Here is a 14789-nt window from a genome sequence, read left to right as displayed (position 1 = left end):
CGACTTCTGCACATCTTGCTTGTCCAGACATGTTCTGGGCTGGTGTGTTTTCCTGGGATGCAAAGCAGGTTTATGCCAGCCTCCAGCAGGATTCATGTTCTGCCATGGCTGACTCCATCGGATGCCAGCCTCCAGCAGGATTCGTGTTCTGCCATGGCTGACTCCATCGGATGATCCCACTGTGTTTTCACACCAACATGAAACTGATTTCTGCCTTTCACATCAAATTATTCCCTCACCACCTGACATGACACCCATCACCAAGGGGACCAGACGATTCCACCCTGGGTGTCATTAATGTACATTGTGGAACCTGACGTTTTCTGATTCTGAGCTGACGTAGTTGAGAAATAGTCAGGGACAAGGATAGATCCTTAGGAAGATAAGCATGTGATTCTCAGGCAACAACTGGATAGGTAGGAATGGAACCAAACAAGGGAAGTCACATGGTGCTGGACAATGGAGGAGGATGGTGTGGTCTGCTATACCAAAAACAGACAACAGGTTGAGAAGAATGAGGATTACTAGAATCACAATTGTTTTAATGTCATTTGTGACTTTGATAATCAATAGGATAAATGATTCCTTGCTTGGATTTAAATGTGGAATGACTTTGGCCAGTTTCTATAGCGCTGTTGTTCTGTTAATTTGAAAGCATCAAGGCTGCCCATGATTCCGTATTAACAGCTATTAAATTGACAGCTCATCTGAAGCTGATGTAGGTATAAGAAATGTAGGTGATACTTGTACACAGCATACCATATTGTACAAGGTTAATGGCTTTGACACTTTGGGACAGATCTTTAGAAGTTTTCCCAACATTTAAGCTGAGCATTTTTTTTTGGAAAGATGTAGCGACTATACATTATATATAGTGTACAGTGCATCTCAATATCAATATTGATATATATGCTGAGTGTGATCATAATTTACATGTTGTTCAATGTCTTGAATCAAAACCTACTTTTGAAATTTCTCTGCAATCAAATTCTAAGATCACTGGGAATATCATAGATTGTAACTAGTATGTATTTCATTTAATTATTTAATTTCTGAGATGAATATGTTGGGACATAACTAAAGTAATGCAAAATTTTATTAGAGATAATGATGTTTAGTATGCCATTTGTTTACATGTCATTACTGTGACAAAAACATACTGTAATGTCTCAATGCACAATGTATTATTTGTCCTAAATTGTAATGTGTTTAAAGGTCAGATGACAAGGTTTAAAAGCTGATCTTTACAAGGAAATTTTACAATGAATTTAGTGTTAGAATTTGTTTTTACAGCTATCAGCTAAGCGGGGTGGGGGGTAATATGGAAAACAATTTGTTCTATGAATAAAAACTAACAGATTGACTTTTAAAGTTTTATTTTTGCAATAATTTCATAGTTCCCAATTCATTTTCCAATTCAAACTGAAGAAATTGTAATTAAAAAATATTCTTAAACCTAGCTAAATACAGATAAGATGATCCCAGACTTACCAAGTGAAACAAGAATTGTAGATGGTTGATAATCAAGAGAATTTTTGTTTAACATGTATGTATAATAATAATAATCATTCAACACATTTTGCATAGAAGTTGGTTTTCTAGTTGATATCATAATGGTTTGATATACTGGAAAAAATTTACTGAAATACTGGTCTTCATTTTCAACACCTAAGACAGTCTATCCACAATGTTTGCTCCTAAATTTCTCTTAGGGCAGCATTTGCCAGGAGCAGGCGCGAGTGTGAGCGGGCAGGTTCCCAATCGGCGCCCCCATTAGGGGGCAGGCTGCCATTTTACGTGGGCGGGCCTTAGCGTGACGTCTGCCCGGAAGTGCTGTGCACTTCCTGTGCGGTGGTGGGGATTCCAAGCAGGTCCGTGCGCTCTTTCGAGCGGAAGAGCACACAGATCTACCTGAGGCAAAGTGCTGCCTCAGGGAGATCGGTTGAACTTTAAAAAAAATTTATTAAAAGGTAAGGAAAAATTTTTCTGACATGTCCCCACATGTGACACTGTCACATGAGCTGGGATATGTCCATCACTTTCATTTAAAAATTTTCCGAACATTTTAAACCCCTCATGAAACTTCATCCCGCCCGTGGATGAGGTTTCATGCTTTTTCGGAAGGCCGCCTGGGCTCTTCGCCTGCCCGACAGCTTTAAGGTTGGACGGGCAGGTCCATTAATCATTTTAATTACTTTTTTATTGGCCTTAATAGGCCATTGACAGGTCAGCAGGCGCACAGCCAACTCGGCTGCACACCCACCGAACTGAAAATCTAAATGACGCAGGGTGATGTCGGGACACACACCCAACATCACCCCACGTCATTTTACACGTCAGCGAGCAGACCCCACCCCCGCTCGCCGACCGGAAAATGCTGCCCCTAAATCTTATTTTGAAAGTATTATGTATGGTCGTAAGAGCTGCCAGAGTAATGTATTAGTCTCCCCATTTTTGTGGGATTATGACGTGATTCTGGATAAAATACCTATTTAATTGAATAAATTTGGAGAACAGGTGATCTATTAATTTGTTGAGTCCTATGAATGTCCATAACAATATGAAAAGAATGCTTGGTTGCAACATTCTATTAATAATAATAGTGACTTAAAACAAGGCAGCAAAAATGTGAAATAGTTCTCTACATTGTCATTTGACCTTTACAGACCTTTGACTGAAAATGGTAGTATCCTATGAGTGTCTGAACTGTTTTCTCTGATCTTAATTTGTCTAATGATGTTTGCAGGCTAACTGTCCTGTCTGTCTACTATGTGTATTCTCACTTCAATTTCTTCTTCCTTTCATTTTTGCCTGCCGTCTGGCTTTGATTTCACAACTCAGTGCATGGTGGGAAGGGTATTAGGTTTACCCATAGCGAGGAGGTTTATCCTGAAAAGGGTACGTTCGAGCAGAATGTTGCCATTAATGGCAGCATTAGAATGCCTGGGCTTGAAACAACTGTTCACTTGATGTCCAAGTGGGACTTTCAAGAATCTAGTACTACACACCAAAATTGAGCAGTTTTTTGTGCATGTTTTTGTAGCATGCAGCTTCCTACAGAAAATCAAACACAACGTAGTGGGTTGCTTGTTACAGTTGTAATTGTGGAGGGCTTTCGAATTTGGGTAAAAGGAAAGGTTTTTGCAAGACCCTGAAAAGGAATTGCCTCTGAAATAATATATTCAGTTTGCAAGGAGAGGAAAAAAAAATCAAGTTTTGAATATATCTGTTGGAGAGCAGAAGCTCCTGCATGTTCTACAAAATTACTGGTTTCGACCATTAAGCCCAACTTGCATTCACTGTCCAACTAAAAGTATTTTAATTGCAATTTGACTCCCAGCAAACTGAATTACATTTGCCATGCAGATTCGAATGTAGGCTGGTGTCTGTTATTTGTAATTGCATCAAACGCACCAGAGCAGAACCAGTGGCATTGATGATGGCTGAAATTTTGCTTGCACTGGGACAAACATGAGAGGAAAGGTATTTCAACTGGATGAGTTTAAGCATGTGACTCATTGGGCTGTCCCAGTTACTAACTTAAGCCCTTTTACCAGGGCTCACTTCGCACACAGTGAGTCTTGCATTGAATGCTGCATATACAGTTGATTATCATCATTAAGTGATATTTAAAATCCTAAATCTGCTATTTCATAGGTTCTGGTGTGGATGATCCAGTAGGAGAAGTGTCTGTCCATGTAGAGCTTTTCACACATCCAGGAACTGGAGAGCACAAAATCACAGTTAAAGGTTAGTTAGAATGAATCACCCAAGCTCTAACTTTCTTTTTAACATTCATGGAATTATATAAATATACAGTTAAAAATTGCATCCTCTGAGCATCTTAAAAGGTGTAACAGCCCAATTGCTAAATTTTTAGCAATTGAAATTTATATAAATGTATATTGCAAATGTTGTGGGAGTTGCCTTTAGAATGAAGATATTCTTGTAGACTAATCAAATGTGCCAAAACTGTATAATAAATGTTGATTGTGTTATACATTCTGTTCAACAATACTTGCCAAACTTTGCAGAAATTTAACTTCTGGAGTTTTTTGCATTATGAGCAGAAGTCTGTCCATCATTTAGATCTACAAAATATCTTTTGGCAAAATTACATCTGGAAAATCATAAATAGCCCATCTGCTCTCTCCCTGTGTTGAGGTCACTGTATTATGACATTGGTTTTGCACAAGAACCAAGATGTCTTGGTTAACTTTATGCAGGAAAAGTATTTCTCATGGCCTAGAAAAAAAGTATTTTGACTAAATGAATAACAAGTAGCAAGGAAATAAGCAGTGTAATAAAGAGACAGAAGTATTTGTCCCACTTTTAAAATTGAGGTTTTGTGTTGTTATGACCAGGTTAACAAGGGGTGAACTGACTTCTCTTTGTCCCACTCCAGAATTTAAAAGGGAGGTGATATTGCTAATGTAATATATATTTAACTGTGAATAGCAGAAATAAACAAAAGCTTGAAAAATGTACAAACATGTCCAACTACCCACTAATGCAACAACACACACACACGCAGAGTATCAGATTTTAAAAACTTCGCTACATCACAAATATAATCAGTGAAAATTAAATCATGGATTGTCCAGAGGCTTGTTTGCCACTGTCCCTTTCCACAGTGGAGCAGTAGGTCTGCAGCGGTGGCTGGTTGATTGAGAATTCTCCTTTAGGAACTCGGTTTGCAGCAATTAGGTCTTCTGGTGGGTTCTTCAAATCACAAGCAGCTCAGCTTTGATGAGAGAGGCTTCAGAAGAGAGAGAGAGATGGGGTAAGGTTGTTGTCCCTGTGGCAGTCTCTGATTATTCTAAATCCAGTATCCTTTCACCCAAGAGCTGGATCACGTGACTTCTCCAAGAGTTCCATAGACTCTCCATAAAAAGCAACTTGAGTCCTTCACAAATGCAACGTAGTAGGTGTTGTAAGCCAATGTCCTTTGCTTAGTAAAAATGTTCTTTTCAAAAAGCTCAATACATAGTCCAGCTGGTGACATTATAAAGTGATATAGGTCCATGTTAGATTTCCAATGGCTGCTTGACAATAAAGACCAAGGCTGACTTCTTCAAACAGAGTTTTATTCTGGTACATAAAACCCTACAGGCTCCTTGGCTCACCTGTTTTCCCTTTTTATACATAACAAGCTAAGTACCCAATTTGTACCTAAGTACCCTAGCTAATAATTACATTTAAACGCCTTGTGAGTTAACCGTTTCCTTCCACATCAGATTCCCCTCTTCTTATGAAGTAACCCTAAAGTATATGTTTAAAAAAAGAATTTTTCTCTAACACAAACATCAATATACATTTTTCATTCAATAAATCATCCTTATTCCTCCTTCTTAAAGAAAAAACATGTGTAGAAATGTCCACACAGAAAAAAGATCATTTTTGTCTTCCCAACATAAAATTCGTCCCTCTTCGAGAATCTGCAATAACTTGTTGGAGCTCGCTCCTCTTCGTGAAGCAGTCAGACAATTAGTAGTTGCTATCGATCCGTTTGATTTCAACAATCTCCTTAATCCCTAGCATATGTTTTAAGCTTGCAATGTCAATTTGCAATCACTTTTCATTAATGCACTTCATGGGGTGAACATTTTCCCAAAGGGACTTATTGTCTATGACATTCGATAAGTACCATTTCGTAATACCGTTTTCTATTTAAAATTTCTGCCAGCATCTTTGATATAATGAATGCCTTATCCACTGCTTCAACAAGAGCAAAAGCCTCCGCTGCAAATATACCATTTACAGCTCTTCGTATCTTTTTAGCTTCCCAAGCCAAAGAGCAACATTTATCTTTTCTCCCATGAGAAACATTATAAATCCTCGTGCACTCAAAAACCCATCACATAGAATTTGCATAAAATGCATCACTAAAACAGTTTCATTTTTCCAGCATCACCCAAAGATGGCAATTTCAAAACACAATGCTCCATTTTTAATTTGCTCAATGTTTCGTTTGCTCGAATAATTTCTTCAACCTTGGGATCATTCGTTTTAGTGCTCAATTCGAAAACATCACCACTAACAGTCTGGCCTTGTTCATTTGCTTAGCCAATTGAGTTGCCCAATTAGACTTCTGAGTTCCTCTTTTGCCATTTTAGAAGCCGCTGTATCTTTCTGGAAGGCCCTACCACGACTAATTACAATGGGATTGACATTTTTTTTTCAGGATTGCTGATGTAAGGTAATGTCTGCTCCAATCTGCCTGGTTCACAATCCATTTAAATGCACCAGAAGCCTGACTTGCAATCCTAAATTCCATCCTGAGCCTATTAATGACAACTGTTTCAAATTTGCTACTACTGTCCCACAAAAGCAATCATCTACTTGCATCATAAAGATGCCCAAACATTTCTCTCCATGGTCCCAATAAAATATTGCAGGATCTGCTTTCAACTGAAGATGACCCAACTTCAACAAAACTGACTTCACAGAGAAATGCTAACTTCCAGAGTGTCCCTTCTGCATTTGGTGTCTTTTGGTGGATGGAGAAGAATTTGCCTTTGAAGTTGGTGTCCCTGCAAAAAGGCAGTTTTAATATCAATTGATTTGCATCCAAGGATTTGTAGCTAACAGAGCCAAGATGATCTTCAGAATAACTATTCCTGCCGTAGGTGAATCTACTCTCATATCCTGATCACCCAATTTTTCTTCACCCTCATGCCAATAGCCTGGCTTTAGTTTTATAAGTCCCATCAGGAAGCACCTTTCCGTGCATATCCATCTATGAGATAGAGCTAGTTGTCCTCTATCTGGCACCTCTGTGGATACCCCAAATTCTTTCTAACTATGCAGTTCTTACTGTTTGGCATCCTTTATTATAGTCTAAATTTCTTTGAAGCTACTAATACTTCTCAATCATATGGGCTTCTGCTCCTTGTATCATTACTAGTCGGTGCCATAATTCCTTGATATTGTTAAGCTACGTTCTCTATCCTGCCTTCTCTCCCACTTCAGACTGTTGCTGCTTGATCTCCCTCTCCTATTTATAGATCGTCTTTCAATAGTTTGCGATCTCTTCCCAGAGAGATGTTTGCTTCCAGACCCACTGTCTGAACTGACACTATGTTTCTGTGCCTTCCAATTTTGTACATGTTCCTAATCCATAAGCCTAACCTCCTGCCCTCTCGTACATTTAACAAGTTTTATATTTTCCAGTAGCCTTCCCTGCTCTACCTACAATCCCTCCATTGGCTGGCCTCTTCTGGCAAGTATGTAACTTTAGTGGCAGCTTTTGGCACTTGTCCTCTGGGACAAACAGCCTTATCGTATTCATCCGAATTATTGTGTCCATCTTCAGATACCCTGTCAACCTCAGCAACCTTATCCTCACAATCATGCAACACGTTGGTATGAGAAGTACATGGTTCCTCGTCCCTTCCTATAACCCTTTCTGGACCCGCATATTTGTAATCCACACCACGTAACTTTGATGAGTGCACCCAAGTAGTCTGGTTCCCATGCTGTAGAATGACTATTTTGACCATCTTTACCTATAACTTCTCCAGGGCCTTTCCACTCTAAGTCCTTCTCTTTTATAGTATACCACATCTCCCTGATTGAAAATAGTTTCTGATGGTCATAGAGCTCGCTGAATTCTTCTGAAATTTCGGCTTTAAGGATGGCTGTTCTACTTGTGTGTAGTGCATTTAAATGCTCAGAAAAGGTAGAGCTAATCATAGTTCCTTCCCAAGCTGGGGGATGATCACTCAGGACTGAAGGAATTTTTGGATTTCTACCAAAAACCAATTGATATAGACTATTGCCCCCAGCCATCTGCAGTGAATGCTTGGCAGGGACAGTCCATTCAAGAGATGTTAATTTACAGCTTGGTCTATCTGCCAAACATTTTACGAAGCACCTCATCTATCAGCACGTGATTTCTTTCACTCACTCCATTACTAAAAGGGCTTTCTGCTGCTGTATTCATAACTATTATATTCATATCCTGAAACGCATTGTTAGCAAATTCCACCCCGATATCAGTGAGGAATTTTGCCAGTGATCCTAATCCAGTGCCTGTCTACTTTTTCATTCCCTGATTCAATTATTTCCTTTTCTTTACTGTGTGAGATTGTTGACTGGCTAAACCTTATGGCCAAATCTACGACATGCAAAATAAAATTGTTCTTTTCTTTATTCCACACCTTTAAATCCATCACAACTTCATTGAAATCCTTTGCTGGGGATGGACTCACTGTGGGCCACGAGAGTGTTGTTCTGTATTTCTTACGTACATCACCTCTTATTTCCTCAGTAAGTTTACTGTACTCTCCATCCCCAAGAAGTGGGAAAACAGCAAATGCAATTAGCTTTTTGCCTTTTAAGTTTCTATCCCATGATGCTAATTGCACTTTAATTTCCTTAGTAGGAAAGTTAGGTTTCATTAAAGGAATACAATAATGTGCAGATTGTGTAAATTGCAAATCCATAGGCTTTCCAACTACAATGGCCTTGTCATTTTCCATGTCTAGCTTCATTTACGCTTTCTTCATCGATGGTCTGCTCAGCAGTAACAGTTTTTCACTAGACACTGTCCGTACTGATGAAATGATTAAACTCCAGCTATCTTACAGGGAATCACTATCCTTTTTAAAGATTTTAGGGTACAATCATCTCTAAATCTAAAACTGCTGAAACTCTCAAATTTCTTAACCTTATTCCAGTCCTTGTCATTTAAGGAGTCCAGGTAGCATTTTAATCAGTCTATTTCATTGACTGTAGCTGTACATCCGCTATCTAGCGCCGCACAATTGAAGGACTCATGAATCAAGACAATCATCACCAGGCTGAAACTAATTATAACTAATGCAATGCCCTCTCTTTGGAAGAAGAAAATGGAGATATTGACCAAAGTCTTCAGTCTCATGTTTAATTTCAAACACTTATATTGTTTAGGTCAGTCCATTGCATAATGGTATTTTGAATTACATCTAAAACACTGCTTGACCACACCCTGGGCATTTCTGGGGTTCATCCTTTCGTTATAATTTCCCAATTTGCTTCTCCTACCATAATAGTCAAAGTGTTCCTGACCTCATTGTTTCTAGTTACAAATCTCCTTCCATACTGATGCCTGCATCCTGTTTCGAGACGATCTCACCATCCTGTTACCATTGTATCCTCCATTTTCCTGTCTTGCCACAGAATAACCTATTTGCACCATAACTATTTAGGCCAGAAAGAAATGTTTTCAGCGGATTTTTTTTTGAAAAAGAGCTTCTGACATCTGTTCTAACTGCGTCTTTCCACAAATGTAACTCCCGTCAAAGCTAGGAGCAGAATTTTCTGCCTGTCAGGCGGGTGGGCCCAATCCAATCTCCGGCGGGCAGGGAGCTGATCCCCACCAGTGAAGGGGGCCCTGCCGCCATTTTAAGTGGGCGGGCCAATTAAGGCCCACCCAGCGTGACACCCGGCGGGAAGTGCAGACAGGGATATTTCCCCCAAAAGCGAGAGTCCGCTCTTTCACACATGTGCACAAAATAGCCTCAGGGAGATCGCTGACAGCTGTATAAACATTAAAAATAGAAAAAAAAATCCTCAACATGTCCCCTCATGTGACAATGTCACATGAGATGGGACATTAAAACTTTATTCAACTTTTTAAATCCCTTCATGAAACCTCATCCCGCTGGTGGATGAGGTTTCATGTTTTCTCTATTCCCCGCCGGGGCTCCTGGCTGATTCACCAACCTTAATGTTGGACGGGCAGGTCCTTTCATTGTTTCAATGATCCTGTCAATGGAGTCAATTGGCCATTGACAGGTCAGGGGCCTGCAGCTGCTTTTGCTGTGCCCCCACCTTCCTGAAGATTTAAATGGGGTGGGGTGATGTCAGGGGTTCTCCCCGACATCATCCTGCATTATTTTGCGCATCGGCAAGCGGGCCCCACCCCATGCTCGCCAACGGCAAAATTCAACCCTAGGTGTGCCCATACTCGATACTTTGGCACAGTCCAGTAACTTAAATACCAGCACTGATTGCAAAATATCTATCTAGAAATTCCCCAATCTTGCATATAGTCTACTGAATTCTATTATGTAATCTTCTGTGGAACTATCCTCCAACTTTGAACTTGTCAAAATTTGACCATGCCTCATAGGCACTTAGGTCATCCTTTTGATAAATCTTATCCATAAAATCTATAGTTTCTCCAAACCTTCATCTGTATCCAAATGCTCAGGCTCCAACTCCGAAAATACTTTGCATCTTATTTTGCTTTCAAACAGTAGCGAAAGTGCCAAGGTCATTCCCTGTTTTTTCTTCAGCAAGGATATAGTAACCACGTGGACATGGTTACTTCATTCTTCCATTGTTCATATGGTTGACGCTCAGAAAACAATCGGTGGATAATCTTACAACAATCTACATTTTGATTCAGCCATTTTTTTTTTCCAGTGACTCCAAACCACTCTTCTCAAAGTTGATTCCAAATAGTCTTTTGTCTGAAGAAAGTTTAGTTTCTAATCTTTTACTTACAAGCAGAAACCATCTTCTGCTACCACTGTTAGCTTTATTGTCAAGCAGCTATAGGACCTCTAAGACCAAGACTAACTTTTTCAGAGTTTTATTCTGGCATATAAAACCCCTACAGGTTCCTTGTCTTCTAAGTAAATACCTGTTTTCTGAAAGCATTAGTTAAACATTCTTTACCTGCTGGACATTCATCTTATGAGCATTATATAATTTAGTTGAGGGGTCCATTTTCACTAATCCATTTGAAAAGGCATCCTTAAACCAAGAATATTTGAGACACAATAATGAATATCCATGCAGAAAGTATTGGATCCCAAGACCTGGCATAGATAAAATGGACCAAAAAGTAACCATCATTTTAATATGGAAAATTCAATTTGGATGCAAATTGCAATTAATTAAGAATTTGCCTAATCCAGTTTACAATAAAACAAAAATATATACTTGCACAGAAACCAGCAAAAAGACTCATTATATGACTTCTCACTTTCTTGCACTCTTCTGATGAAAATCGAAGGAAGTTCTGACACAGACTGCCTTCTGAAAACAAAGACTTTTCTGGCTTGAAACTGGATGGCTGCTTTAAATTCACAGCCTTTCTCAGCACAGAGCTGGTTCGGGACATCTCCCCCAACACGGCCAACACAACTCAACTAAACATCTTTCCTTAAATATCCTTTTCCACTTTGATCTTAGACTCATTGTTCCAAGCGCCTCTTTGAACTCAATTTTTCCAAAATATAAAAATCTTTCATGTTTTCCCATTGCCTCCACTTTTGGGTAAAATATTTAATAACCTTCCCTTCTTTGCTTATGAAACCTTTATAAGTTGTAAAAGTCCCTTGTCACTTCTAAACTCCCTTTGAAATTTAACATTTGAAAAATCAAGCCCTTACCTATCACCTAATACAAATTTTAAAACCCAACCTATTTACTCATATTCAACCTCACCATAGCCTCTCATTACAAATGCATGCATCTAGCACCTTTACCTTTCATCTGTCTGTTTCCACAGAAAACCTGTCTTTACTAACCTACTCCTCAGTTTAATTACATGCACACACACACACAACCTTCTTTACAGAATACCGCCATATTCCCAAAAATATTAAAACATCCATCTTCACAAACTGTAGCATAACTTTCTTACTTTTATGTTTGATTCTCCTTGCAATAATCATCAGCATTTAGTTTGTCTTCCTAATCACTTTTTGCACCTAAATACCAACTTTTTGTGAGTATGTACCAGGACACCCAGAGCCCCCCCATACAGTACCAGATCCCCCCCATACAGTACCAGATCCCCCCCCCCATACAGTAGAGTTTTGCAGTCTCTCTCCATTCAAATAATATACTTTTTTTGTTCTTCTTTCCTGTTCTTCCCGCCAAAGTAGACAAGTTCACATTATACTCTATCTGCCAATTTTTTTCCCACTCAAAGTCTACAGAGGGACTTAGGTAGGAAAGTAAATTGTCAAGAGGACATAGCCTATCTTTGTGTCATCAGCAAATTTAGCTACTATACCTTCAGCACCGCCACCCAAGTCATTGATATAAATTGTAAATAGTTGAGGTTGCAGCACGGATCCCTGTGGCACTCCACTAATAACAGCTTGCCAACCTGAAAATAATCCATTTATCCCTACTGTTTCCTGTTAGCTAACCAATCATCTATCCATGCTAATATGTTACCCCTACACCATGCGCTCTTAATTTAATTAGTAACCTTTGATATGGCACCTTGATGAATGCTTTTTGGAAATCCACATAAACCATATCTACAGGTTCCCCTTTATACACCTTGTTTGTTATTTCCTCAAAGAAATCTAATAAATTAGGCTAGCATGATTCCTCTTTCATAAAACCATGTTGACTCTGCCTGATTGTATTATGATTTTTTCTAACATCCTTCTCTTGCCTCCTTAATGGATTCTAGCATTTTCTCTATGACAGACATTAGGCTAACTGGCCTAGTATCCTGCTTTCTGCATCCCTCTCTTCTTAAATGGAGGTGTTATATTTTCAATTTGCCAATCCACTGGGACCTTTCCAGGATCTAGGGAATTTCAGAAGATGCATCTACTATCGCTGCAGCCATTTCTTTTAAGACATTAGGATGAAAGCCATCACTTCCAGGGGACTTGTCAATCTTTAATTCTAATAGCTTTCCCAGTACCATTTCCTTAGTGATTGTTTTAAGTTCCTCCCTCCCTTTTACCTCACTCGTATGTAGGCCATGGGAACACTGACCTGCTGAAAGCCAAAGTAACTTGTACTCATTAGAAAAACAATACTGCAGACGCTGGAGTTCTGAAATAACAGAAAATGCTGTAAACACAACAGGTCAGGCAGCATTTGCAGAGAGATAAACAGTTAACGTTTCAGGCCAATTACCTTTCATCAGAACTGGGAAAAGTTAGAGATGTGATGGGTTTTGAGCAAGGGGTGACCTATTGCATCCCTAACTTTTCCCCTCAGTTCTAGTCAAAGGTCATCAACCTAAAACATGAACTGTTTCTCTCTCCACAGATACTGCCTGACCTGCAGAATATTTCCAGCATTTTCTGTTTTTATAACTTATGTACTACACATTTTGTACTGCGGCTTAAGTGTACAGTTGATAACATTTTAAACAGCTATTCATGAATATCCAATTATTGTCCAAGGCAGCCACAAGCACGCTCCACGCTCATTAGAAATAATTTTTAAAAAAAATCAATATAGCACATTTTTACAGTTGATTTTTAAACCAAATTTAGGGGTATATAATGTACACTTCCATAGTTCAGAAATAATGCTGCTCTATATTTGTGATAATAAATGGATTAAGTAATCTGCTGCATCATTAGATATAATTGCATTCTTGATGTAGTTACACCATGGACTAGGAATAGAATCCTGTATTGTGGCTCAACCGTGACCTCTGGATCAAAATTGCATGTTAAATCCTCTGAAATTGGAACACAAAGAAACTGTATTTAAATCAAAATTAATTCTCTGATGGTTTTCTTTCCCTTTCTTTGTAGTTGTGGCTGCCAATGATCTAAAGTGGCAAACAACTGGTATCTTCCGTCCATTTGTTGAAGTTAATATGATTGGGCCTCATCTTAGTGACAAGAAGAGGAGGTTTGCCACCAAATCCAAAAACAATAGCTGGGCTCCAAAATTCAACGAAACTTTTCAATTGTATGTACCTTTTTCATCTCTATTTGTAAAATGCTTACTTCACAACAAGTTGTTGATTTATTTAGTGCAACAACTGTCCACCATCTGAGGCAGAAAGTCAGTGGTGCCAATTTGTGTGTGTACTGCTGTATGTCATTTCTAAATGGTTAAGTCGTAGCCCAGTGGTAATGTTCTAATTTTCTGGGATTATCCCAGTTGTACAATCATTTGCATCTTTCAGGTGAACTTTTTAACCAAAACAGGCAACTCATTGGTCATGACAGCAGTAAATTTCACCACTTGGCAATTTTAAGGGACACCTACATAACATTTACAGAACAATGCATAAACAAGCCTTTGGCCCCATTGATCCATATCGGTGTTTGTCCTTCATACGAGCAATAGTCCTAATCTCATGCCAATTTTATTCCTATGACCTTCATTCACCTATCTAACCTCTTCCTAAAGGATTGGCATGGTCTCTGCTTCAGGCACTACATTAGTCCACAGCCTCACAACCTTCCCTGTGGAAAAAGGTTTCTCCTGCTCGGTCTTAAATCTTCTACAATTAGTCTTATAGCATGTCCCTTCATTCGACGCCCCCTCAAACGCTGAAATGTGTCTGTTTGTTTGCTGTTCCATCTCTATATAATTTTAAACACCTTTATCAAATCACCGCATAATCTCCTTGGTTCTAAAAACAACAGCCCCAATTTTGTAAGAACTGTATCTTTATTTCTTCATACCTAAAAATATTCCTATTGGCTCTGCACTCACTTTCTCCATTGTGCCAATATCCTTCCTAATCCTAAAACTGCAAGTACATCTTCAACTGTGGTCTTAATGAGGTTTTATATAGATTTATCATTGCATTGCAGCTTTTAAATTCTTTACCTCTTGCCATAAAAGCTAGTATTCCAATAATATTTTAGCACTAAAGTGCTGATTTTAATGTTTTGTAAGCCTGAACCACAAATCCCTCTACTCTTCAACATCACATTAGGTTAATTACTTTTAAACACCAAAATGTATCACCTCACATTTTACTGATGCTTAATTCTATATATATATTTTTTGCCCTCTATCATGTTAATATCATTTTGCTTTGGTCCTCAATTATTTACCCTCCCTAA

The 14789-nt window shown here is 38.8% G+C and overlaps 1 protein-coding gene across 1 annotated transcript in view; it reads left to right on the top strand.

Moving 5' to 3' along the window:
• The window catches only part of LOC121287635 (protein unc-13 homolog A-like), a 298606-nt gene that overhangs the window by 275317 nt on the left and 8500 nt on the right, over positions 1–14789 (top strand). Inside the window, exons 36-37 of the mRNA XM_041205568.1 lie at positions 3658–3750; positions 13518–13677. Coding sequence (XP_041061502.1) covers positions 3658–3750; positions 13518–13677 — 253 coding nt within the window. The remainder of the gene's footprint in view (positions 1–3657; positions 3751–13517; positions 13678–14789) is intronic.

Source organism: Carcharodon carcharias, chromosome 14, assembly GCF_017639515.1.
Source record: "Carcharodon carcharias isolate sCarCar2 chromosome 14, sCarCar2.pri, whole genome shotgun sequence".
Lineage (NCBI taxonomy): Eukaryota > Metazoa > Chordata > Chondrichthyes > Lamniformes > Lamnidae > Carcharodon > Carcharodon carcharias.
This window is presented reverse-complemented; position numbering and strand designations above follow the sequence as displayed.